The sequence below is a fragment of the Strigops habroptila genome, chromosome 21, assembly GCF_004027225.2.
Source record: "Strigops habroptila isolate Jane chromosome 21, bStrHab1.2.pri, whole genome shotgun sequence".
Lineage (NCBI taxonomy): Eukaryota > Metazoa > Chordata > Aves > Psittaciformes > Psittacidae > Strigops > Strigops habroptila.
The window spans coordinates 1656787-1681626 of NC_044297.2; the positions used below are offsets into that span (position 1 = coordinate 1656787).

General features: G+C 56.5%; 3 protein-coding genes across 5 annotated transcripts; all 3 read left to right on the plus strand.

Moving 5' to 3' along the window:
* Positions 1-12135: 12135 nt before the first annotated feature.
* Positions 12136-18694, plus strand: TGFA (transforming growth factor alpha). 2 transcript variants are annotated; one of them, XM_030510219.1, is made up of 6 exons: positions 12187-12329; positions 15316-15369; positions 17215-17338; positions 17510-17659; positions 17764-17873; positions 17951-18694. In XM_030510219.1, the coding sequence occupies exons 1-6, from the start codon at positions 12296-12298 to the stop codon at positions 17956-17958; spliced, it is 480 nt and encodes a 159-aa protein (XP_030366079.1). In that variant the 5' UTR covers positions 12187-12295; the 3' UTR covers positions 17959-18694. The 2 variants fall into 2 exon arrangements, with proteins under 2 accessions (XP_030366078.1, XP_030366079.1); XM_030510218.1 differs by having other exon boundaries at positions 12136-12329; positions 17764-18694.
* A 1331-nt stretch (positions 18695-20025) lies between these two features.
* FAM136A (family with sequence similarity 136 member A) lies at positions 20026-24469 on the plus strand. The gene is made up of 6 exons (XM_030509841.2): positions 20026-20159; positions 20782-20922; positions 21033-21249; positions 22752-22830; positions 23901-24025; positions 24278-24469. The coding sequence occupies exons 1-3, from the start codon at positions 20073-20075 to the stop codon at positions 21219-21221; spliced, it is 417 nt and encodes a 138-aa protein (XP_030365701.1). The 5' UTR covers positions 20026-20072; the 3' UTR covers positions 21222-21249; positions 22752-22830; positions 23901-24025; positions 24278-24469.
* SNRPG (small nuclear ribonucleoprotein polypeptide G) lies at positions 21232-24469 on the plus strand. 2 transcript variants are annotated; one of them, XM_030509843.2, is made up of 4 exons: positions 21232-21249; positions 22752-22774; positions 23901-24025; positions 24278-24469. In XM_030509843.2, exons 2-4 carry the CDS (start codon positions 22756-22758, stop codon positions 24326-24328), a joined length of 195 nt encoding a protein of 64 aa, XP_030365703.1. In that variant the 5' UTR covers positions 21232-21249; positions 22752-22755; the 3' UTR covers positions 24329-24469. The 2 variants fall into 2 exon arrangements, with proteins under 2 accessions (XP_030365703.1, XP_030365702.1); XM_030509842.1 differs by lacking the exon at positions 21232-21249 and adding an exon at positions 22418-22521.
* Positions 24470-24840: the final 371 nt, after the last annotated feature.

Sequence of the window (24840 nt, forward strand, 5' to 3'; positions counted from 1 at the left end):
AATCACCTGGATCCTTCTCCAGGCTAATTGATCCCCATGATTACTAGTAACTAGCTCTGACACAAGTATTTCCTAGCTAGCTGTTGGAAGCAAAGTGCTGGCCATCAGCTGGTCCTCATGGGCTATGGATCAACATCCCTGTTGTAGTTACTCTGAGGTGACAAGGTGCTGCTGTCCTTGAGCAAATCCTCATTCACTGCACTACTCCTGACTTCCCTGTGGCTCTATGGAACAGGACTGGCTCTTCCAACAGCTCTTCCCCTCTTTGTGTCACAGTAACGGAGTTCCTTGCCCATGGTTTGATTTGCATTTGCTGTGCCAGATCAGGATATGTCCTTCGGGATGAATAAGATGATTTATTGTCCTGCATTGCTGCTTAAGGCTCTGCTGGGCCCTGCAGAGAAGGGTTTGTGTGCTGCTTGAGGCAGTCGAAGTGGTTGTTGTCAATGGACTTTGCTGGAGACCCCTGATACTAAACTGCACTTTGGAGTGAATGTGTTTTCTTGGGGACCTCATGCAGTATTCCATAAGAGTCTCTGGAGGGTCCGTGCTTCTGCAAAGAGCTCGGTGTGTGTTAGTCCAAGCTGCTGCTGGCCCCATTCCCCCACAAACCTCACTGAATCTCCTTGTTCTTTATCTTTTCCTATAGAAACACCAAAGCCACCAGTGTGTGAGTGTCAGAAGGGAAGGCGAACCTCGTTCTGCTGTGGCCAAGCAGGCTGTGGACCACAAGGAACCAGAACTGATGGCAGAGGAGAGCGAACTGAGGAGCAGGAAAGCTGCATGTGTGCAGCAAGCATGGGTAACTCCTTCCGACCCGGTGCAATGTATCACTGTGTACTAGAACTGATTAAAACCAAATCAAAACCTTATCACATCTGGATCTTTGGGGCTTATTAATGATATTTAATGATAAGAATTGTACCCTGGGGGATGAATAGCAGGAAGCAATGAAACAGGAAAAGCTGAGGTGGTTATCGGGAAGCTTGTGTAGAGGTGGAAGCAAATCCTTGTAAAAGCAGGATGGAAATATTCCAGGGAGCATTTGTGCTGGATAAAGGGAAGGAATCTTCTCTTCCTACCCATGATGTACCTGCAAGTGAATTCAGTAGTTATGCCCTGTGTGTCTGCTGGCGAACTATGACAATCTGACCCATTCTCCCCCCAAATCCAATGTATAATATCAGCAGATCCATGGCACGGGATAATATATCGGTTGTTTGCAGCAGACACAGAAGTGGCATTTCAGGAATGCCAGCAGAGCTTGTTGTGACGGGAGGGGGAATTCTTGGCCATCCCACTGAGTGGCCAACAAAGCAGAGGTGGGTTTCCCAATGGGGCAAGCCCTCGGCTTCTCCAGTAACTCATTCAGAGGAAGCAGTTGCTTAACAGTAGCTGTGTTACACAGGCAGTCGTCTCAACCTCATCTGCATAGGAAATACAGTCCTGTGGCTTCTTGCCAGCTCCTCTCAACTTTAAGGCAAGTTTGAGAAGCAAAGCAAATAAAGAATATATGGTATTGCATTATTCATGCGTGAAAACAATTCCTTACAAGTGCTCCCTGGGGATCTATCCCGTCTCCGAGCCCTCTTCCATCCCTGGCAATTTATAGGTGTTAAGGAGAGCGCGAAGGGGACAGATTCTCATGTTGGTTTAAATCAGGGCAGAGATGAATCTTTTGGCTCTGCACTGTAATTACTCCCTATCCGCACAGTGCCCATTCCTCAAAAAAGGGACCCAATCTCTTAGTGAAGCTGGATGTAATTCCACAGAGAGGGGGAATACTTGCAAATGTCAAAACATTCCAATGTGACAATTAAAAACATGCTTTTTGGACGGGCTCCAGTGTTTGGGGCAGGGAGTCAGGAGCACTCGGCTTGTTTGGGAGCAGGTTTCCATTTGGAAACAGCCCTGAAGCAAAGCTGGGGAAGTTGAACAGAGGACAGAACCTGAGCGTGACATTCCCAGCGTGAGCAGCCTTCCCAGGTTGACCTGGAGCTCTGTGTGGGTTCTTCCCTTGCCAGAAAACCCAAAAGCTGCCTGTTTGGTTTCAGCCCGGACTAAAAAGCTTGTTTTTCTGTAGCTTATTTCTTGCAGTTCATCAATTGAACCGTGAATCCCTTCATTACGTACATGGGCTGAAGGAAAACAAGGATTTCTTCCCAGATGTGAATGGGGAGATGGTCTCATTCCTGTCTGCTCTAGTGAGTTAGAAATGGTTATTTCTGGGTCTAAGTGAGGCAGAACCAGCCCATTGGAGCCCAGCCCTTGTGCTGCCCCTCTCCTCTCTGCTTCCCTGCCCCATTGCTGCTCACTGGGAGTTAATGTTCAACAGGGCCCTGGGGATGAAATGCAGGAGGGTCGCAGCCAGGGACACGCTGCAGTTCCCTTGCTATAGGTGCTTATGGGCTGCCCCTGCTCCGTGCCTCAGTTTCCCTGCCTGGACAGAAGAACATCAGCTCTGGCCCTTGGCAGAGAGGAGCATCCTTGGTCCCTCCTGCTCTGAGGTGTGACTGTGGGGACAAGGGGACAAGCCTGGCGATGCCAGGAGATGGCACCATCCTCCCAGCCGGGGCTGGCACAGCTCTGGGGGAGCCCCAAGTGTCCTGCTCCCCATGGGGTGTCCAAGGGGTGTCCTGCTCCCCACAGCACCCATGGGCAAAGGGCTGGCAGGCTCTCGGCATGGCAGTTCTGAAGGAGGTGTTGGACTATTAACCCCATAGCAAGCCCTACCAGTGCCCCACAGGATGTCTGCCCACGTAAAGCCCACATACACCCTATAAAACCTCATACACCCCATAAAACCTCTTCGTCCCACTAAACTACACCCAATGCTGTGCTGCTGGGGACCTGCCTGGGCTTTGCAGGGTGAGGCCAGTGAGTTCAGAGCAGCCTGAACTCACCCTCAGCCCTGCTTTGATGATGTTTGGTTCCCGTTTCAGCCTAAAGAGGAATTATAGGGTGGTGGGAAGTGGCGTTTTGGCTTCTGCCACCCACCACAGCCAAGGGAGAGGCTTTGTTTCTGCTTTCTAGTGAGCAGCGCTGACCAGAGGTAGCCAGACAGCCTGCTAGGTCATCTTCTATCTGTTTGTCTCTGGAGTTCAGTGTTTAATGGTGTTTTGGGGAACAAATGTGAGAGAAACAGGAGAATTGTGAAAGCTGGATGACGTAAGGAGATCTTTGTGCAATTCAGCCTGGGCCACCCAGTAAAGGAAGGTGATGGATGGTCTTTGCTGTTCCCCATCCCTGTCTCACCCCATCAAGTGTTTTGGTGTCCTGACATCATGCAAAAGACCCACATACCAGGGGAGCGCAGGAGAAGCCCCATTTCAAGATCCTTTGGGCTTTGCTGAGCTGGAATGTGATGTGCATCATCTAAACATATCCTGACCAGCAGGTCGAGGGAGGGGATCCTGTCCCTCTACTCTGCTCTTGTGAGATCCCACTTGCAGCACTGTGTGCAGTGCTGGTGTCCCCAACATAAGAAGGACATGGAGCTGTTGGAGCAAGTCCAGAGGAGACCACGAGGATGCTCAGGGGCTGGAGCAGCTCCCATATGGAGCCAGGCTGAGAACATTGGGGCTGTTGAGCCTGGAGAAGAGAAGCTGCGTGGAGACCTCACAGCAGCTTCCAGGGTCTGAAGGGGGCTACAAGGATGCTGGAGAGGGACTCTTCATCTTGTAGCGATAGGACAAGGGGTGATGGGTTCAAACTGAAACAGGGAAAGTTCAGGTTGGATAAAAGGCAGAAGCTGTTCCCTGTGAGGGTACTGAGGCGCTGGCACAGGGTGCCCAGAGAAGCTGTGGCTGCCCCATCCCTGGCAGTGTTCAAGGCCAGGTTGGACACAGGGGCTTGGAGCAACCTGCTCTAGTGGAAGGTGTCCCTGCCAGTGGCAGGGGGTTGGAACAGGATGAGCTTTAAGCTCCCTTCCAACCCAAACCATTCCATGATTCTCTAAGCACATGTTTGATGTCTTGCTCAGAGTGAACTGTATTTCTAACAGGAGACTCTTGTTTCTGGGTGCATTAGTGGTGTGACAGGAGCCTGTCGGGTGCAGACCAACCACTGGCCAAAGCAGCCCGTTGCTATTCTATGATTCTATGGCCAAGTAAAGACTTTTCCTTCTCCACTCCTCTCCATAGAGCTCCCTTCTCCCTTCCCACCACAGCCCAGCACTGCCGCCTTCAGCCCTGCATCCAACTGCTGCACTGGCCTTGACCTCGACGCAGGCAGCAAGGCAAGCGGGGTGGGACACTGGGAAAGCCGGAGCAAGGCGCTGGGATGTGTCCCTGCCTCCCGAGCCAGGCTGCGGATAGGCTTTTCCGGCGGGCTCCTGGCCGGGCGGGCTGGCATCCCGCCGAGCCATTCAAAGGCTGGTCTTGTTCCGCGCCCGGGCTCCCGGCGAGCGCTGAAGAAGGGCTCCTTTCACAGCCCGGCCTTTCCTAGACAGAAAGCTTCCCTTCCCCTGGCCTCGAGCCTTTCGCCTCCCCGCACCCTGACGTCAGGCTGCTTTTGTGATGCTCCAGCAGCAGTTCTGTGCTCCTGGGTCTGGTCAGGGCTTTTAAATGATGGCAGAGAGTGAGGGGCAACCGGGGCGGCTGCCAAATGAGCCTGAAGGTGGAGTTTGTACCTTCATCCGAGCAGGGATGTCAGCCTTGGGGACCAGGAAATAGCCCTGATGGATGGGGTGAACTTGGTTATTGAGCTTCTTGATGTGATGGGAGAAGAAAAGGATTTTTATTTATATGTTTATAAATTTATTTCTGTATAAATTTATTTATTTATATACTTACATGAGGTGAGTCAGTCTCTTCTCCCAAGGAACAAGGGATGGGACAAGAGGAAACGGCCTCAAGCTGCACCAGGGCAGGTTTAGATGGAGCTGAGGAACAATTCCTTCCCCAGAGGGTGCTCAGGCATTGGAACAGGCTGCCCAGGGCAGGGCTGGAGTCACCAAGTGCTCACACCCCGTGTAGCCGAGGCCTCAGTGCCATGGGTTAGTGGTGGCCTTGGCAGTGCTGGGGAACGGTTGGACTTGATGAGCTTAAAGGTCTTTGCCAACCTGGTTGATTCCATGATTCTATGATCTTTCTCCTTTGCTGGTTGGTAACGCTGCCTGGGCCTCTGAGCCTGGCTGTGCAGGAGTTTGCAGCATGCAGCCCATGGACCACATCTCTGTGTCCCTGGACACCTCCAGACACTCAGCTCCGGTGCATCCCCCCCGAAGGGATGAAGGGCTCCCGTCACCTTTCCTATGACAGGAAAATGATGACAAGGAGCCACCCCAACCCCGGCAGGGGCTGCCCGGAGGGGAAGCTGGGGCACCCATTGCCAAGGGCGTTTTCCTGGGGCCGCTCTTGTGAAAGACAGCAGCGCGGATGGCATCACAACATCGCGGCGTAGGAAACCCTTGCGACACGACCCCAGAATAGAAACAATCCCCAGGAAACTCATCCCCTTCTCCCTGCCCGAATTCCCCTTCTTGCATCAGCTGCACTGGTGTGTCCTCAGCTCCAGGGGCTGTTGTAACACCCCAAGGGCTGCGGCGGTGTCCGGGTGTTGCTCCAGCCGGTCTCATACGCAGCCGGTGACTTCCCGGCTCTTCCCGCTCTGCTCCTTTGCTCCTTGCACTCGAAATTTTCCAGGCTTGGCTGCAGCCCAGCCCTGGAGTTTGTTTTGCAGCCGAGCAGAATCAGCTCAGTGTTGTGGAGCGCGGCGGCTGCGTGAGCAAAGTACGGAGCTCCCAGGCTCTTCCCCATGGAATGTTTGCCTTTCATCTGGCTTCACGCTCCTGCCCTGGCAGGTCTGGCCAGGACAAGAGCGCTGCGCTGCAGGGGCTGTGTCCCCTTGGTCTCAAGGCTCCTGGCCCCATTTGTGCCATAAAGTGGGTCTCGGGGGTCCCTCCATAAGGGGACTGAGCAGGATGGCATCTATCATCTGTGGAGGGGACCCTCATGGTGTCATCAGCCCGTCCTTTCTGCTCAGGTCTCCCCTGGGAGGTGGTGTGGTCCCCACCACTGCGATAGGGATATGGTGGGGACAGCAAAGCTTCCATTGGGTGGTGGACTGGGAAAGCAAAGGCAAAAGCATCACTGAGGATGGCTCTCATCCCCCCTGTCTGGTGGAGGTTTAATGCAGTCTCTCCCCAGCTCCACTATAAGCCAAGTTCATAGAGTCACAGACTGGTTTGGGTTGGAAGGGACCTTAAAGCTCATCCAGTTCCAACCCCCTGCCATGGGCAGGGACACCTTCCACTAGAGCAGGTTGCTCCAAGCCCCTGTGTCCAACCTGGCCTTGAACACTGCCAGGGATGGGGCAGCCACAGCTTCTCTGGGCACCCTGTGCCAGCGCCTCAGCACCCTCACAGGGAAGAGCTTCTGCCTCAGAGCTCATCTCAATCTCCCCTCTGGCAGGTTAAAGCCATTCCCCTTGGCCTGTCCCTACAGGCCCTGATGAAGGTCCCTCTCCAGCACCCTTGTAGCCCCCTTCAGACACTGGAAGCTGCTCTGAGGTCTCCACGCAGCTTCTCTTCTCCAGGCTCAACAGCCCCAGAGTATTTAAGTGTTTTTCAGGCTATTTGAGTGTTTTAGGGTCAGGGCAGTGTCTCAGGGTGCAGAGGTAGCAGCTCAGCAGTGCCTGTTTATGGGGCTCAGGTGCAATCTAAAGCTTCTCCTCCCATTTCATCCCGCTTGGGAAACACAGGTGTGAGATGCTGCAAGATCTCAGAGGATCTCCAAGGCGCTTGGGAACATCCGATCCCTCCAGGGTCTCTCCCTGCTTCCCAGAGCAGCAGAGAACGCCTCGACCTGTTATACCTGTGTGCGATATCCCTGGGCAGGTACACATTCCTGCAATTCCTGCTGGGCTGAGTCACCAGTGTCTCCTCCAGCCTCGATCCTTCACCTTCATCTCCGCTTCCAACGGCTGAGTCATTCCCATGGGAGGTGGGGTCACTTATTGCAGTGGGGATCACAGTGAGGGGGGGAACAGCACCAGTTTTCTTTCCCACATTCCCAAAGGAACGCCGTGTTTCCTTTGCACGCTCCGGTGCAGCCGAGCGGCTGCGGGGGCTCCGCTTGTGCCGATGCTATCCCAAAAGCTGGCTCGGGAGCAGGGTTGGATGTCGATGGATGCCCGGGAGGTCGCTGCGTGGGGACACGGGGCTGGAGGTGCTGACTCAGCACTCCCGGCGGCCACAAGGCACAATGCAAATGATAGATAAACAGGCAGAACAAGGACAAATGCAGCCAGCTCGGGCATGTGCCATGCATTGTGACCTGCCACCGTGCCTTTGGTCACAGATGGATTCATAGCCCAAGGACTGAGGGCCTCTGTTCAGCCGCCGCCTGCTTTCCGGCTGCGCTTGGGTGCTTATTCCCAGCCGGACACTGAGGTCCCTTTGCTCTGCTCCGGTGGCTCGAGGTGGAAGGAAAGACATGGCAAAGCTTCCCAAGCTGGAATACTTCAGCTAGATGTCTTGGACGTCTTGTTTGGTGCATCCCACCTGTGTTGTAAGGGTATCCAGAGCCCCTTTTCCCAGTGTCCTGCACGCATCTGGGGGGATGCAGCCCAAAAGGCTGATTGTGTCTTGGGATGCATCCAAAGGAGTGCAGCCAGCAGGTCAAGGGGGTGATTCTGTCCCTCTACTGTGCTCTGGGGAGACCCCACTTGCAGCACTGTGTGCAGTGCTGGTGTCCCCAACATAAGAAGGACATGGAGCTGTTGGAGCGAGTCCAGAGGAGGCCACGAGGATGATCAGGGGGATGGAGCACCCCTGCTATGAGGAAAGGCTGAAAGAGTTGGGGTTGTTCAGCCTGGAGAATACAAGACTCCAGCGAAACCTTATTGTGGCCTTTCAGTGCTTCAAAGAGGCCTATAAGAAAGATGGGGAGAGACTTTAACAGGGCCTGTTGCAGCAGGACGAGGGGTGATGGTTTTAAACTAAAAGAGGGAGATTCAGGCTGGATGTGAGGAAGAAATTCTTTACAATGAGGGTGGTAAAACACTGGCACAGGTTGCCCAGAGAGGTGGTGGATGCCCCATCCCTGGAGACATTCCAGCCCAGGCTGGATGTGGTTCTGAGCACCCTGGTCTAGTTGAAGATGTCCCTGCTTATAGCAGGGGGTTGGAACTAGATGAGCTTTAAAGTCCCTTCCAACCCAAACCATTCTATGAGGAGCACCCCCAACACCCTCCTGCCCTTCCCATCTCTGTGCATCCCACTTGGCCGTGGCTTCCCCCTACCAAACCCTCGGAAGGACCCCGAGGAGAAGGAAAACCAGAGCCGGTTGGATCTTGGGATGCATCCAAAGGCGCACGGCCTCGGGATTTTAAGGGCACGGCCCGACGTGCAGCCACTCGAGTGCTCGCTGGCTTTGTGGCCACCGCAGCTCAATGCCCCTTGTGTCTGGCAGCCCTCTGCGGCACGGAGGAACGTGGCTCCTTGTGACCACGGAGGCTTATGGAGAGCTGGTAAAGCCACAGCAGCCACAACACCTCGCACAGGGACCTGTCGGGACCAGCACCGGCCACGGGACATCGGCCTTTCGGTGCTCCCGAGGAGAATTCCTGCTTGGACCATGCTTATCCCCCCTCTCTGCTGGATAAAGATCAATACATATATATATATATATATATATATAAAAAAAACATAATCTCGTGCTAACCGGTCCACTATTGACTTTAGCCTGAGAGGTGCCAGCCTGGAACCAGCTGCGTTGCTGCAGCCAACAAAGCCCTTTTTAGTGGCTTGAACCGGGGTGCCCGTAGGTCAAAAAATCCTTTATTTATAGAGGCTTTCTGCAAAGCAAGGCCATAAACAGAAAGGGGGGAGCTAAAGAAAATGTCTGGGAAGGAACAAAACCCCAAGAAGTTATTTAGGAAAAGGAGAGAACACAAAAAGCCCTCGGATAAAATGTACATTCACAGGGGAAAACCCCGGCTATGAAAGAGCCTTTTAACTGGCAGAAAAACAGAACCGGTGGCTGTAAGATAAAGCCAGGAAAAAAATACCCCTTCCAATAAGGCCCCATTTTGAGCAGGGTTATGAGACGTCAGAGGCGCTTCCCAACCGGCAGCAGCACCAGGAATGGGCTGGATCCCCCCCCATTCCAGGTCTGAATGTGGGATAGGGGAGCACGGAGGGTGCTGCAGGGATCTGAGCATCCCAGGTTGGGATGAGTGAGCTGCAATCAGCGCCTGACCTTAGCTATAATGTTGACTTTATCCCGATCCCATACATTAAGCAAATGGGGTGGGACACAGTGACCCCCCCCCCCCCCAGCCCGGCTGCCGCTGCCTGATTGATTTCTGTGCTCAACAGAGAAGCCAAAAACATCCCGACGGCCACAATCTGGGTTTGTGTGAGCCCTTGGGGCGGGCGAAAGGCGATGTTTTCCCTTTGCCTCATTTTTCACCTCCACAATCCAACATAAACAGGCTTTTATGCCGGACACCAGCACACAGCCCCCTTGTTACACACCGCTTCGGGGCAGGATCTAGATGGGGAGGGGGGTTTTGAAGGGTTTTTTTCCCTTCTTTTTATCGCCACGTCAGAGTATTTTAAGCGGAGATTAAAGGGATCTCTGTCACGAGAGGGCTGAGCTGATAGAGCCATGGCTGAGGATGGTGGTGTTCACCAGCAATAGTCCCCATCCATCACAGGTCTTGAGGCTCCTCCTTGCACCGTTAGGGCACAGAGAGCGTTTTGCATTGGGGGATCACCGAAACCAGCCCCTAAATCTGTGCTCTGCTGTGCTTTGGGTAGGTTTTCCCGCAGGCCCCTGCAGTGGAGGGGTCCAAAATACCACCCTCCAGCCCCAAACCTGCCCACAGGCAGGGAGATGGGGGATGAAATACAAAAGGAAAGCTTCAAAACTAAAGGAAAACCAAATACAGCCTCCCCACAGTGGGGTTATCACCTTTGTTTAGGGGGTTTTGCCCTATATTGATCAGTTTGCCAGGGCACGATTCAGTTTGCTGCCTGGCCGGCTCTGAGAGTGACAGGATTTGCCCCCAGTTTCACTTAATTTGGTAGGGGGGAAATAACCCCTTTAATCTACAAACCCAGAATAAGCCACTGATAAAGAGTGATTAGAAAAGGAGAACTAAAACCAACCCACAGAGGCTCCCAGCATCGTGCACCTTACCAGCATCGGGGTGAAACAACTGAATAACTGGAGTTGTGGGGTTATAACAGTGGGGAAAAGCATGAAACCCTCAAGCTGCGGTACAAGGATGGCTGGAGCGGTGATGGGTGATGATGGTTCCAAAGCAGAGCAGCCAGTGGGATATGCACCATCCCTGGAGACATTCCAGGCCAGGCTGGATGCGGTTCCAGGCACCCTGACCCAGTGGAAGGTGTCCCTGCTCATTGCAGGGGGTTGGATAGATGAGCTTTGGAGGTCCCTTCCAACCCAAACCAGGCTGGGATTCTATGATATCAGTGGGTATGGGGGATGCTGGTGGGTGTCGGGGATGCTGGTGGGTGCTGATGGGTGCAATCTTCTGGCTCGGTTTTCTTTGCTCAGACACAACATGTTCCCTCCAGGAATTGCTCCTGCTTTTCCAAGGCAGGTTACAAATGAAAACTAAAAAATCAATAAGCTGATTTATTTCCTTTTAACCAATCTCCATCCCTTGTGTCAGACACCCCCAAAACCAGGCTTTTTTGCCACATTACTGCTTCTTGCAGCACATCCTCATGCCGGGAGGAAAGAGCCGCCTCTTCGTACAGCTCACCCCTGACTTCCCAGCTGGCTTTCTAGGATCTGGAGAGCATCCCCAAATTCCTTTGGGCTTACTGCTGTGCCTCGCTCCTGCCTGCCCTGCCTGCAGCGTGCTCCTCCCTGCCAGCTCTGCTGCCACCATTCCAGTTCTTGTGCTTCCACCAAGTGTTTCACACCAGGAGTGGGAGGAATATTGCAAAGAAGGAAGCCTCTATTTACAAATAAATATACTGGTTATCAGCACAGGGAAGGGAGGGGGAAGCAAGAACCAAGGGAACAACACAACCTTGCCTGCACCGGGGTCGTCTCCCAGCTTGTTTTCCCTTTGGATGGCTGGAAAGTGACTCACTGGCTGCTGGCAAAGGGTTTGGCGGCCCTTTTGTAGGGACAATAGGAAGCTTTGCCCATCACCGCAGCCACCTGGGACAGGCGGTGGAGTCTGCTCTTCCGCAGTGACTCTACCTGCCTCATGGTGCATGAGTAGATGGGTGCAAGGGTTGGGGTGGGAAGCCCAAGCCCCGAAGGGTGGGAGTGCTGTGGTCAAACACTTCCACGTGGATGGGGCTCCATTGGGAGCTGCATCGGAACACTTGGGGCTTGGGGGTAAAACTCGGTGCTGGGGATACAGGGATCGGCAGCGTTGGGAACAAACAGCTCCCAGCCCCTTCAAAGAGCTGCTTTCAAGTGCTAAGGGGAGATGGTATCACCTGGGAACGCCGGGAAGGCTCAAACCACAGGGCTGGGAGCAGCTCCCGCAGGGACCTGGCTTAGCACCGGCACGGCTGTGGGGGGTCCCTGCGCTGGGGGGGTCCATGGGGTCGTCTGCCTGCCCCCCTGCCCCATCTCAGGATGCTCCTAATGTGTTTGTCCATGGGGAATGACCCTCCAAGCGCGATGCACTATGACATTTTGGCCATGACCATGGTTTTGGTCCCCATCGCCCCATCGGGATGTGCTGCCCCCTCCATGCCCATGCAACATTCCTCCCCCCTCGAAGGGGACCTATGGATTTCGGGATGACGAAGGCTGGGCTCAGCGGGGTGGGAGGCGAGGAAGGGGCGTGGGAGCTGGGCCAGATGAAGGAATGTGCCTGTGGTCGGTGAGGCAATCGGTGCTCGGGGATGCACAGGGGGGCTGCCATGAACCCCAACCCCGGGGAAAAACGGGGGTTCGGATGGACCGAGGGTGGTGGGAGCAACCTGCTCTAGTGGAAGGTGCCACTGCCCATGGGACTGGACGAGCTTTAAGGTCCTTTCCAACCCAGCCCAGCCCGTGACTCTGTGGTGACACGGAGCCACTTTCGGGGTGGGGGGGGAACGGGGACATGACACAAGAACCGGGCCCCCTGATACAGGGGGGGTCCCGCACCCCGGGAGCAGCGGGGGGGGCCGGGGGTGGCTCCGCCCCGGGGCCGCAGTGGCTGGCGGCGTGTCCGCGCCCATTTCCGCCGGCGCGGAGCCCGGCCCCTCGCCCCGCCGCGCTGCTGGGCACCGCCACCGGCCCCGCACCGGCCCCGCCGCCGCCTCCGGGCCTCGCTCCGGGCCTCCGCTCCCGGACAGACCGACAGCATGACCGGCGAGGCGGCGGCCGCGCTGGCCATGGGTAGGTGCGGGAATGGGGGGTGGGGGGAGACCCGGTACCCCCCGTACCCCGGTACTCCGGTACCCCCTGAGCGCCGACGGGCGGCTTAAGGAAGGGGTCGAGCTGCCACCAGCCCCATTTGGGGGTAGGATTAGAGGGAGGGGGGGTAATTGGGGCTGCTTTCCCCAAAACTTTCCCATCAGCTGGGACGGAGCCCCCCGCGCATCCCGCCCCAGCATCCCTACGGAGGTTTGGAAGGGGAAAAGGAAGGGGGATGCTCTGCGCGGGGAGGGGGTAATGAGTGCGGGGGGGTCACGTAGTGAATCGGTCGCTTAAATCCTCCCAACTATTTGGCTGCGGTCCCTGCCGGAGTTATTTGCTGAACCGCTCCTCGCTTGTGGGAACGCGCCTTCGCCACGACGTGTAAGTGCGGCCCCGGCGGGACAACGAGCCCTCCGGTCCCGTCCCTTTAGTTTAGGGCAGAGTTAATGAGCCACAGCGTGTTCTGGGCTGGCAGTTAAACGGAGGGGACGTTGTTTGTGCGCTGCTTTCGCTGGGGAACGGGGTGAGGTGGTGACAAGCGAGACCCGGGTGATGCTGCGAATGGGACGGACCCAGACACGCTTCCCAGCCCGGAGATGTGGTGATTATAGAGGTGGGAGAGCGCAGACCCGGGGTGTGGGTGCTGCTCGCCGGGATGCGTGTGATGCTGTGGTGCTGGGAAGGTGACCCCAGGGCTGAGGCTGATGTGGGGCAGCACTTGCTGTGCTGTGGTTGGCTTTTTCCTGCTGTCCCAAGGGAGGGTTGTGCATTCCCAGCCTGTGTCACCCGCAGCACCGGGGCTGGGGGGACGAGGCAGCGCCAGCCCGGCGGGGAAAGGCTCTTTGAAGCACTTGGGTTCAGGAAAGTGGCCGGTCTTGGCCCCCCTCCAGCCCTTCTCCTCTCAGCGCTGCCTTTTTGGCTCTGGCACCGAGGTGCCTCCTTCATCCGCTCCTCCGGGATGTCTCCATCCCGAGCATCCCTCGCCGCAGGGGTTGGTTACTCCATCAGCCCCATCCCGCCCCCAGAGGGTCCCACCAGCTCGATCTACGGATACCCATGTCCCCTCTACTCCCTGCTCGTGTGGCTTTGGACCTCTCGAACCCCTGTGGTCACCCATTTTGGGGGCTGAGCTGTGGGTTTCCCACCTCAATCCCCTATCCAGATGGCTGTTCCCGGCCTCCAGCCTGGGATGGGTCCAAGCCACCCCAGATGCTGCACAGGGAGAGGAGTCCTTTATAAACCACATCAAAACAGAAGATCGGAGCATCCACTTAAAGCACCAGGGAAAAGGGGAACCTCTTCAGCCCAACGTCCGTTCACCTGGCGGCTGCCAAGGGCTGATCTGCAAAGCCAAGAGGAAAATCAGAGCCAAGTGGATGAGGAGGGAAAACTTGGAGCAGGGAACAAACCCCACGATAACATGAAGAATGGGGGTGACATTGAGCCCTTCACTGGTGGCTGGTGGTGGAGAAGAAGCAGAGGCTGGTGGTTAATGTTGTGTTGGGGACAGAGTTGTGTTTGCCCATCAGCCAGGCCTGGGGGGTCCCTCAGCAAGTTGGGTGAGTTCAGGGTGGGCTTTGCTGGCTGGGGGGGATGGCAAGGAGACCTTCCCAAAGCAGAGGGAACAGGGGATGTATGAGGATGGGGTTGGAGGCAGCAGCTTGGCTGGTGTAGCCAAGCACGGACTTTGGGATAAAACCAGAGCAGTGCAGGATTTGGTCTTTAAGATTTGGGAAGAGAGAAACCTGAGAGTGGGGCTGGGATGGGATTGATGATAAACAAGGTGATGGACACAGCCCTGCTCCTGGGAGTCCCAGTTTGGCCAGTCAGCCCAAGGGTGCGGATGCTCCGTGTCTCCATAAGGTGCCCAGTGTCCTCTCTTGGGAGCCCTTGGCAATGGAAAAGTGCTGGTGTGATACCTGCCAGCGGAGGGAGGTTGGGAAGAGGCACCGCTGGAGCCGAGCAGGGTCCCAGCAGGAGGACGGACAAGCTGGAATGCTGGAGGGGATGATAGAGCCGCCCAGTGACACAGGGATGAGCCATTTCCCAAGTAACGCGTTGTTTCCTTGGCGTGCGGAGGTGCAATATCGGCGCGAGCGGGAGCAGAGCAGGAGGACGAAGCATCTTCCAGCCACGAGCTGCAAAAAGGAGGAAAAACTGGGAAGAAACGGGATATTTCTGGTTAAATTCCCATGGGAGGAAAATGCCCGAGGGCTGCGGCGGTGTGGGGAAAGGAGCACGGGGACCGACGGGGAGAAGCCAAAACAAGGGATGCTGCTGTGATAACTGGAGCTGCCGTGATAACTGGAGCTGCTGGTTGCTGCTGGGCTTTGCTGGATGTGAACCCCAAGGGCTGGTTCATGTGTTGCTTTCTCGCCCGTCGCCTTTCTGCATGATTTAATTAAACCCATGGTGGAAATTGGGTCAAACCCAGCGAAGGGGCTGTTGGCCTCATCTGGCTTCACCCACCCTGGGAAAGCCTCTTAGCTTGGGGGGTCCCCAATCCACGCTGTGCCCCTGCAAAGGGATGGCTCGGGGGGGTTGTTCTGAGCCTGGCTGGATCTGCAGCCCCTCGTGGTTGGGGTTCAATGGGCATTTCTGCCTGCAAAGGGCTTTTCTGCCTGCACAGCAGCAGCACTTGCAGCTCAGGCAGCGTTTAGGGGGCTGATGGAGCGGTTGCATCAAGGCTGGATCCGGTCCCACTGTGCGGACGCGGGCAGGAGGATCTGGGCAGGCGATGCAGGCTGTGCTGCACGGAGCTGTTAGATGAGAGAGCACGTGTACAGGCTGTTTTCAGGCTCCGTTCTGGCTATAAAGCACCCTCACAAGCACCATTGCATTCTCTTTTAGACAAAAACCATAAATCTTGGGGTGATTTTGGGTAGAACCCCCACCCCAAGCCGTCAACCAGGCTCAGCACATGGACATGGTCCAGCTTACCCCTGTCTCTCTGTCCCCTCCTTAGGTGTGCTGCTCGCTGCGTGCCACGCGCTGGAGAACACCACAGCAGCCCAGAGCGGTGAGTTTGGGACAGAGCCAGTGTGATCCCGGTGGGATTCGTGGAGCAGCCCGGGAACAGGCAGCAAAGTGCGGGTGTGGGTAAAGCATCCTCACCCCATGCGTGTGCTGGATCAGCCGGATGGATGCTCTTGCATCCCATCCACTTCCCTTGAGGATATAACAGCTCCCCAGGTGGAATCCTGACCCCGTAGGTGCTTTATCCCCAAGGGAAAACCGGGAAGCAGGGCTCTGTGGCGGGTATTTCCCATGCTCCGTGTTTTGGGGGGGCTGAATCCTGGCGCACAGCAGGGAAGTGTGGTCCCATTAACCGTGCCGTGGCTCCCACAGGGAAGCTGCCGGTGCCTGACGCCGGCTCCCGGTGGCACCGAGCCGGTCGCATCCGATAAAGCGCCTCATTCATGAAAGCAGCACAATGGGCTGCAGCAGCCAAGAGCCCTTCGCTTCCCCCTGCCCGGCACAGCGCGGGGGCTTTGCCGTCCGTCGGGATGTGAGGCTCCGGAAAGGGCTGTTTTGCAGGCAAGGGATGGAAAAACCTCCTTTTGGGGCTGGAAAATGGGATGGTTCAACGGCATCGGTTGGGAAGCGTTAAAGGAAACGGTGTTCCCACAGTGCCGGGAGGCTTTGGAGCAAAGCCCTATGGCAGGGCAGGCACTGCGCAGCCCCTTTCCCAATGGATTCATGCCCAATGAGGGGGGCTGGAGGAAAGGGGCTGCTCAAGGGATGCAGCGTGGTTGGGGACACCCCATGGATGGGGACAGGGTCCGTGTAGGCAGCAGCAGCAGCGTGGGGGTAAGGGAGGATGAGGCGGCTGCAATGTGGCCGGCAGCTGCGAGCGCTCCAAGGCTTAATGCAAGCCAGGACACCCCGGAGCCAGCCCTGGATCCAGGGATACACTGCCGGCAGGGCCAAAGGGATTCACTGCCCTGTGCTGATGCCGTCCCCACCGGTGCTACAAAGCCAGGGCATAGCCACCACTACTGAGGCTGGGTGCGACGGTGGGCACTGGCAGCAGGGATGTGCAAAGGTATGTTTAGGCTTGGCTTTTTGGGGTTAAAACCCCCAAAAGGGTTATTTTTGTGGGATTAGTCAGGAGTCCTGGGATAAAGCAATCCCTAGGGATGGAGGTGTTGGGGTTTTCTGCACCGAGGCGCGGATTTCAGCAGCGATGCAACACGGCGGCAATTCTCACCACGAAGCCCAAATCCCAGCTCCTGGCTCCATGAGGATGCTGCCACCGCCTCCAATCCTCCTCTGATGCCTCTCTCCCCACCACTGGAGACAGGGACATCGGGAAACATCCCTGTCTGAGCCGACCCCGCTCCATCTTCCCTTGCTTCACCTCCCCGAAGACCCGGAAGCATTCGGCAGACGTGGGTTTAATTACCCCAGCCTGCCATAAATTCACAGCAACAGGAACTTGAGGTGGCTTTGAAACGACAGCGATCGGATGTGCTTTATACCCAGGCTAATCCGAAAGCAGGATATTTGTTTTCCGTCTCTGCTGCGGAGGATAATTCAAACCAGTGCGGGATATAATGGGAAACAGCATCCCAAAGCCACCGGTCCAGAGCTGCAGCCAGCTCCGGCGTTATTTAACTCTCTCCTCCTCTGTTCTAAGCTTTAAGCTCTTTAGGAAATTCCTTTAGTGCCAATGAGGCTTAGTTTCAGTCCTGGTTTAAGTAGGACCCATCTTAGCTCCTTTGGGTGGTCCTGGCCAGGATGCAGCCACTGGACCACATCCCACCTCGCAACCCCAAAATAAATCCATCCAGGCCTAAACCAGAGCTGTGGATGCCTGGAAACGCCCCAAAACGCCATTTTTTCTCCTTGTTTTTGCTCCCAGCTCCGGGCCCGCCGGTGGCAGCAGCAGTGAGGTCCCACTTCAACGACTGTCCCGACTCTCACAGCCAGTTCTGCTTCCATGGGACCTGCCGGTTCCTGGTCCAGGAGGACAAGCCGGCATGCGTGTAAGTGCCGGGAATACAGTCCCCCAATCCAAATCCAAATGGGCCCTTTGTGTCTTCCCTTTGGGAACCCCCTAAACCTGGGGTTGAGCTTGGGTTTGCTGGGCTCTCAGTGATGCTCCGGTCCTCGGGCTGATGCTGATGCTCTTCCCTGTCCCCTTCCCACCGGTGCAGATGCCACTCAGGGTACGTGGGGACGCGGTGCGAGCACGCCGACCTCCTGGCCGTGGTGGCCGCCAACCAGAAGAAACAGACCATCACCGCCTTGGTGGTGGTGTCAGTGGTGGCCTCGGCGCTGCTCATCGGGGCCTGCGTGCTCATACAGTAAGTATGAGCCCTCGGGGGTGGGCTCAGCACCTTTCCCAGCCCATTTGAGAGCAGGATGCTGGGATGCAGCCACTGAGCATCCTGTTCTTGATCCCTTGTAGCTGCTGCCGGCTGCGGAAGCACTGCCAATGGTGCCGGGCGCCCGGCGGAGGCCAGGAGAAGCCGGGTGGGCTCCTGAAAGGTGGAAGCTCCTGTTGCCACACTGAGATGGGTAAGGGGACCGGGGGGCACCACGGTGGGACACCGGCTGCTGGTGTGTAACCACGCTCCCCATCCCCTTCCCCGCAGGGGTCTGATGGAGCCCCTCACCCAGGACAGCCCTCGCCGGGGACCAGCGCAGCATCTCTCCTCTGGTTTTCTCTTTCTTTCTTGGTTGGTTGGTTGGTTTTCCCCCTTTTTTTGCCTTTATTCCCCCTCTTCCCCACCATGGAAGATGACAAGAAGCGCCCCGGCACACGATGCATTCGGCAGCACCATAAGCATGCTGGCAGCAGCATCACCCTCTCTGAAGAGCCAAACCCTGGCCCAGCAACATGCAACTGGGGTTTTTCTTTGGGTTTGGGGTTTGGTTTTCCTGTTTCTCAGATTATTTGGGTTTTTTTTAACACCAGAACCCTCCCCCCCTGCAGGATGGGGCTTTATTTTTCTATAGAGACAGAACCCCTCGGCAGTCGCTCACTTTGGGGGCAGAAATGAGCTTTTTATTAATAATCAAATGAACTTTAATCCTAGGAACCCTCCTCAGGCCGGTGCTCTAACCTTCCGGTGCAGCGTTTAATCCTTTCCCCATAGTCTTTTATCATAACCAACCCAAAGCTTTCTCGGTTCATTTTGGTTTTGTTTTTTTAAAGTCATGGTTACTCTCATGTCTTCTGTATATGTTGCACTGAAAGTTAATATTTAATGTTTTAATTTATTTTGTGTGGTTAAATTAATGTTGATTTCTATAATATGTTATTGTGATCGGCTGATCTTTTTTTTTTTTTTTTCCCCTAATACCTGGATTAGAGTTATTTAAGTGATATAAAGGACACTTTTTTTCAGAAAACATGTGTTTCAAGGCTTTTTTGGGGGGGGGATATTGGGCAAAGGAGATGCTGGGTGCAAGGGGAGCATCCCCAGGGCGCAGAACTGATACCCTGGTGATGGGCTTAGCGCTGCTCCTACGCATTTCCAGCTCAAAGAGTGCAGCACTGATACCCTGGTGATGGGTTCAGCCCCGTTTCCCTGTGTTTCCAGCCCGAAACATGAGGGAGGGTAGAGAGGTGGATGGATGGATGGATGGATGAGGTTGATCCTGTTCCCGCTGCATGCGGAGCAGGGTTGGGGGGGTCCAGCCTCACACCACCCTCAGGAGCTCATAGTGGGGACCCTCCCCAGCAAGAGATCCCCAATACGGGAGCAGGAGGTGCTGTTGGGGGGCACCATCCCCAAGCAGGGTGCTGTGCTGGGTGTGCTGCTGTGCGTGTGTGCGCACACCCGGTCCTCTGCACATCCCAACAGCCCAGCTGCTGTGCAGGTGCCGGAGCGGATACAGCCCCAACAGGGATGGGGGGGGCGATGCTTCCCCACTCATGGAGCCACGGGCCTCATCCCATGGGGTCAGAGACCCCCCCAACCCTGGCCTCAGTGTGCCAGGCTGGGAAATGGGCTGAGGAGGGTGCAGGATGGTGCTGGGGGGGGGCACTGGGTCAGCCCGGAGCAAACTGCTGCTGCTGCGAAGCATGGAATCATAGAACCATCGGCTGGTTTGGGTTGAAGGGACCTTAAAGCTGATCCAGCTCCAACCCCCTGCCACGGGCAGGGACACCTTCCACTAGAGCAGGTTGCTCCAAGCCCCTGTGTCCAACCTGGCCTTGAACACTGCCAGGGATGGGGCAGCCACAAGGAGCGAGTCCAGAGGAGGCCACGAAGATGAGCAGGGGCTGGAGCAGCTCCCGTATGGAGACAGGCTGAGAACATTGGGGCTGTTCAGCCTGGAGAAGAGAAGCGGCGTGGAGACCTCAGAGCAGCTTCCAGGGTCTGAAGGGGGCTACAAGGGTGCTGGAGAGAGACCTTCATCAGGGACTGGAGTGACAGGACAAGGGGTGATGGGTTCAAACTGAAACAGGGGAAGTTCAGGTTGGAGATAAGGAAGAAGTTGTTCCCTGTGAGGGTGCTGAGGCGCTGGCACAGGGTGCCCAGAGAAGCTGTGGCTGCCCCATCCCTGGCAGTGTTCAAGGCCAGGTTGGACACAGGGGCTTGGAGCAACCTGCTCTAGTGGAAGGTGTCCCTGCCCGTGGCAGGGGGTGGAACCGGAGGAGCTGAACCACTGTTCGCGGTGCGGACGGTGCCCGCGCTGCGTTCCGGTGCGTTCCGCCGCTGCCGGCCCGCCCCCGGGGCGGTGCAGCGCCGGCCGGGCCGGGCCGCGATGGCGGAGGCGGCGCAGGGCCGGGTGCAGGCGGCGGTGGAGAGCGCGGTGCAGGAGCTGGAGCGGGAGCGCATCCGCGGCCTGCAGGTACCGGGGGGGCTGCGGGCGAGGGGCGGGGGGGAACCGGGCCCCACTGTGCAGCCGCTGCCGCCCCCCCCGCCCCATGCCCCGTGTGTGTGCCCGGCGTGAGCACAGCGTGTGACCCCCCCAGTGCATGCCCGGAGCCCCCCAACCACGTGCGTGCCCCACACCCTGCTCTGTGCAAGCCCTGCGCACCCCCAACATGTCCTGTGCCCCCCCAACATGTCCTGTGCCCCCACACATTGCCCTGTGGCTCCCAACACACGCCCTGTCCCCCCCAACATGCCCTGTGCCCCCAACATGTCCTGTGTCCCCTACACATGCCCTGTGCTCCCCCCAGTGCATCTCCTGTGCCCCCCATTGCCCTGTAGTCCCATCACACCCTGTGCCCCTCATTGCCCTGCACCCCCCATCACACCCTGTGCCCCTCACTGCCCTGCACCCCCAGCACACCCTGTGTCCCCCATTCCTCTGTGCCCCCCCAGCACACCACATATCCCCCCATTGCCCTGCACCCCCATGCACCAGGGAAGCTGCACACAGGGCACTCCCCCAAGGTTTGTGGGGGCGTCCCCACAGGCCACTCACCCACTGACCCCCCCCGCCCCATTTCCCCATGTCGCCACAGGGCACCATGTTCCGGTGCAGTGCGCGGTGCTGTGAGGACAGCACGGCCTCCATGCAGCAGGTACAGCGCTGCATCGAGCGCTGCCATGCGCCCCTCGCCCAAGCACAGGCCATCGTCACCGCCGAGCTCGAGAACTTCCAGGTGAGGATGGGCTGGGACAACCCGCACCAGGATGGGGTGCACGGGATGCACCGGCTGACCCCCCCCCCCCACTATATATGTGTGTGTTTGTGTGTCCCCAACCCGCACAGGACCGCCTGAGCCGCTGCACACTGCATTGCAATGACAAGGCAAAGGATGCTCTGGATGCAGGGACAGCAGAGATGAAGGTGCGCGGGCAGCTCGATGCCTGCCTGGCTGCGTGCGGCGACGACCACCTCCGCCTCGTGCCCGCCATGGCCAAGAAGATGAAGGACAGCCTGGGGGCCCTCCAGCAGTGATGGGCCCCCCGCCCCGCGCTCATTAAAGGCGAGGTGCCACGCTGCTACCACCCGCGGGTGCTGCGGGGTCGGGGTGGGAGGGTGCTGCGGGGCAATGCTTGCGCGGGGCGTCCCCTGCTCATGTGCTGTGTATTGGGAGATGCTTGTGCACAAGGAGCAATAGGACAAGGGGTGATGGGTTAAAACTTAAACAGGAGATTCAGGTTGCATAAGAAGAAGTTGTTCCCTGTGAGGGTGCTGAGGCGCTGGCACAGGGTGCCCAGAGAAGCTGTGGCTGCCCCATCCCTGGCAGTGTTCAAGGCCAGGTTGGACACAGGGGCTTGGAGCAACCTGCTCTAGTGGAAGGTGTCCCTGCCCGTGGCAGGGGGTTGGACCTGGATGAGCTTTAAGCTCCCTTCAACCCAAACTGTTCTGATTCTGATTGTCTGCAGGGTGTGGGGTGATGTGCAGCAGATGTGCTGCATGCTGGTGGTGGTGGGGGACTGCGGATGTGTACTGCGTGTGGCAGCCCCCGCGTGTGTGCACATTATGGGGTGACCCACACATGTGCAAGATGTGGGGCAGCCCTGCAAGCGTGCAGGGCATAAGGTGTGTGCACGGCACAAGGTGTGTGCAAGGCACAAGGTGAGTGTGCACAGCATGGGTCCACCTTACACATGTGCAGTGCGCATCGTGGGGTGACCCCCTGTGTGTGTGCAAGGCGCAGGGGTGACTTCCATGTGTGTGCATGGTGTGGTCACCCCTGTACATGTGCATGACATGGGGTGATCCTCGACGTGCATACATGGCACATATACAGGAGGCAGGGTGACACACACACACCCACCCCCCCCCCCCCCCCCAGATGTGTGCACCATGTGGGGTGACCCTTGTTTGTGCAAGGCCCGGGGTGCCCCCGCCATGCACACACATGTGCACACACATGTTCACACATGTGCGCGCCCGCCCTGGCCCATGCGGGAGGTGCATGTGGGTCGTGCCGCCGTATTTCCCCGCGTATCCCCGCACTACCGCCCTTCGCCGCTCCTACCGCGCCTCCGCGCCGCACCGCTGCTCGGGGCAATACGGTAGCGGCTCCGCGGGCGGTGATTGGCTGCCGCGAAGGCGCGAGGAGCGGCGGGAAGGTACGAGCGGGAGCGGGAGGTGGGAGGGGGGAAGGAGGCGCGGTTGCTATTGGCTAGCGGGGGAGCGGGGAGGCTGGGCGGTGCCGTGACGTCAGGGCGCGGCGCGAGCGGCAGCGTGAGGGGAGCGGGGTCTGTGGAGCCGCCATGAGCAAAGCGCACCCACCCGAGCTGAAGAAGTGCGGCCGGGAGCGGGGCTGGGACCGGGAACGGGGCCGGGAGCGGGGCTAGGGGGCGATGGAGGACCGGGAGGGGACATACCGGCGGGGTCCGCTGTGATCCACGGCCTGCCGGTGTCCCGGCGTGCACCGCGGGCGCCCCGGTGTCATGGCGGCGGCGGGGATGGGGTGCGATGGTGTCGGTTCTCTCCTTCTCCCCTCGCTCACCCGGCGCCGTCCTCTCGTTGCAGGTTCATGGACAAGAAGCTGTCATGTGAGTCCCGGAGCTGCGCCCGGCCCCGAGCTGTCGTTGCCGCGGGTGTCGGCGGGGTAAAGGGGCTGCGCGGCCGCGGGAGGAGGGGGGGGCGGTCGCGGTGCCCGCCTCATGGTTCTCTGCAGTGGGGAAACGGGGCTGGTGCTGCTGCTCAGCGAGGGCTGGAGTGGGCCCTGGCGGGTTTCAGCCTTCAAAGTCCATTCATTTAGGTCAAAATTGGTTTAAAATTTGCATTCCTCTTCAAAATCCATTCATTTGGGTCAATATTGGTTTAAAATTCACATTCCTCTTCAAAATCCATTCATTTGGATCAGTATCGATTTAAAATCGGCATTCCTCTTCAAAATCCATTCATTTGGATCAGTATCGATTTAAAATCGGCATTCCTCTTCAAAATCCATTCATTTGGATCAATATTGATTTAAAATTGGCATTCCTCTTCAAAGTCTGTTCATTTGGATCAATATTGTGTTAAAATTCGCATTTCTCTTCAAAATCCATTCATTTGGGTCAATATTGGTTTAAAATTCGCATTCCTCTTCAAAGTCCATTCATTTAGGTCACTGTTGTAAAATTGGCATTCCTCTTCAAAGTCCATTCATTGGATCAATATTGGTTTAAAATTTGCATTCCTCTTCAAAATCAATTTGTTTGGATAAATATTGGTTTAAAATTCGCATTCCTCTTCAAAATCCGTTGATCTGGGTCAGTATTAATTTAAAATTCACACTCCTAAACTCTTACAATAGCCTTCTTGCAATGTTGGACATGATTAGGAAGATATTTCTTCTCCCAGAGGGTGCTCAGGCATTGGAACAGGCTGCCCAGGGCAGTGCTGGAGTCACCGTCCCTGCAAGTGTTCACACCCCGTGTAGCCGAGGCCTCAGTGCCATGGGTTAGTGGTGGCCTTGGCAGTGCTGGGGAATGGTTGGACTCGATGATCTTAAAGCTCTTTTCCAACCTGGTTTATTCCATGATGCTCTAAATGCTTCCGATTAACAATAGAACCTCCCTCCCTGTGGCCCCGCTCCATTTCAAAGCCACATTTCTGGTGAGAAAACATTGAATGATCATCTCCAGCACTTCCCCCTTTCCCTTCTTTAACTGCTCTCCCAATTTCTCCCAGTGAAATTAAATGGTGGCCGACACGTCCAAGGGATCCTCCGGGGGTTTGATCCCTTCATGAATCTGGTCATTGATGAGTGCGTGGAGATGGCACCGGGCGGACAGCAGAACAACATCGGCATGGTGGTGAGTGCTGCGGCTGAGACCAGGCGAAGGGCAGGCTCAGCCTGGAGCTGCTGTGTGTAAACCAACCTGGATTTCAACAGCACGGAATAATCCAGGAGGTTTTTGAGTTAAATCAGTCTACCAGGGAGGAAAACCCATGTGAATTTTTGGTGCAGCATCAGCTTTTTGGGGATCATAAATGGGAGGGAGGGTGCTGAGCAGTGGGTGTTGGTGTGCTGCATCTCACCAGCCGCTCTGAATCTTTGCTCTTAGGTAATAAGAGGGAACAGCATCATCATGCTGGAGGCATTGGAACGAGTATAGCACCAGGGAAACCCTCCTTGGCACCAACTGTAACCAGTCCTGACCCACCTGACTTGTTTACTCCTTGAATCTGCCATGAAGCACCCTGAGCATAAACTTATTTTTGGTTTGTTAAATAAATTTTGTAATGGTTGACATAAATTAAGTTGTACTTTATGTTTTGGGGGGTGTAATGGGGCAGCTGAAGCATTGTTGGCTCTGACGGATGTTATTTGGGGGGTTATTTGGTTCTTAATGGGCAGGAAAATGGTAAAATTCTCCTTGGTGAAGAGTGATGTGGAGTATTTGTGCCAAGCTGGGCTGCCTGGAAGCAGGAATTCTCTTTAAATCATGATTTTCACTCTTAATTCTGCACCATGGATTTGTGGCGCAGGAACCAAAGCCTGCTGGAGCTGACTGGGACCGAAGAAACCTTTGGATCTTTCCCCCAAATGGGTCCAAATTAAGTCTTTTGGGTTTGTTTTTTGTGAGCAAAGGTGCTTCCACAAAGAGGTCCTTACAGGCAGAAACCA

What these genes read in the sequence shown, in the direction of transcription:
- TGFA (XM_030510218.1), top strand. Translation starts at nt 12,296, where the DNA reads ATGACCGGCGAGGCGGCGGCCGCGCTGGCCATGG. An exon ending in GGCGGCCGCGCTGGCCATGG is followed by an intron (nt 12,330 to 15,315) that starts GTAGGTGCGGGA and finishes TCCCCTCCTTAG; the next exon opens with GTGTGCTGCTCGCTGCGTGC. An exon ending in GGGGCCTGCGTGCTCATACA is followed by an intron (nt 17,660 to 17,763) that starts GTAAGTATGAGC and finishes GATCCCTTGTAG; the next exon opens with CTGCTGCCGGCTGCGGAAGC.
- FAM136A (XM_030509841.2), top strand. Translation starts at nt 20,073, where the DNA reads ATGGCGGAGGCGGCGCAGGGCCGGGTGCAGGCGGCGGTGGAGAGCGCG. An exon ending in AGCGCATCCGCGGCCTGCAG is followed by an intron (nt 20,160 to 20,781) that starts GTACCGGGGGGG and finishes ATGTCGCCACAG; the next exon opens with GGCACCATGTTCCGGTGCAG. An exon ending in CCGAGCTCGAGAACTTCCAG is followed by an intron (nt 20,923 to 21,032) that starts GTGAGGATGGGC and finishes CAACCCGCACAG; the next exon opens with GACCGCCTGAGCCGCTGCAC.
- SNRPG (XM_030509842.1), top strand. Translation starts at nt 22,490, where the DNA reads ATGAGCAAAGCGCACCCACCCGAGCTGAAGAA. An exon ending in CATGGACAAGAAGCTGTCAT is followed by an intron (nt 22,775 to 23,900) that starts GTGAGTCCCGGA and finishes AATTTCTCCCAG; the next exon opens with TGAAATTAAATGGTGGCCGA. An exon ending in AGAACAACATCGGCATGGTG is followed by an intron (nt 24,026 to 24,277) that starts GTGAGTGCTGCG and finishes CTTTGCTCTTAG; the next exon opens with GTAATAAGAGGGAACAGCAT.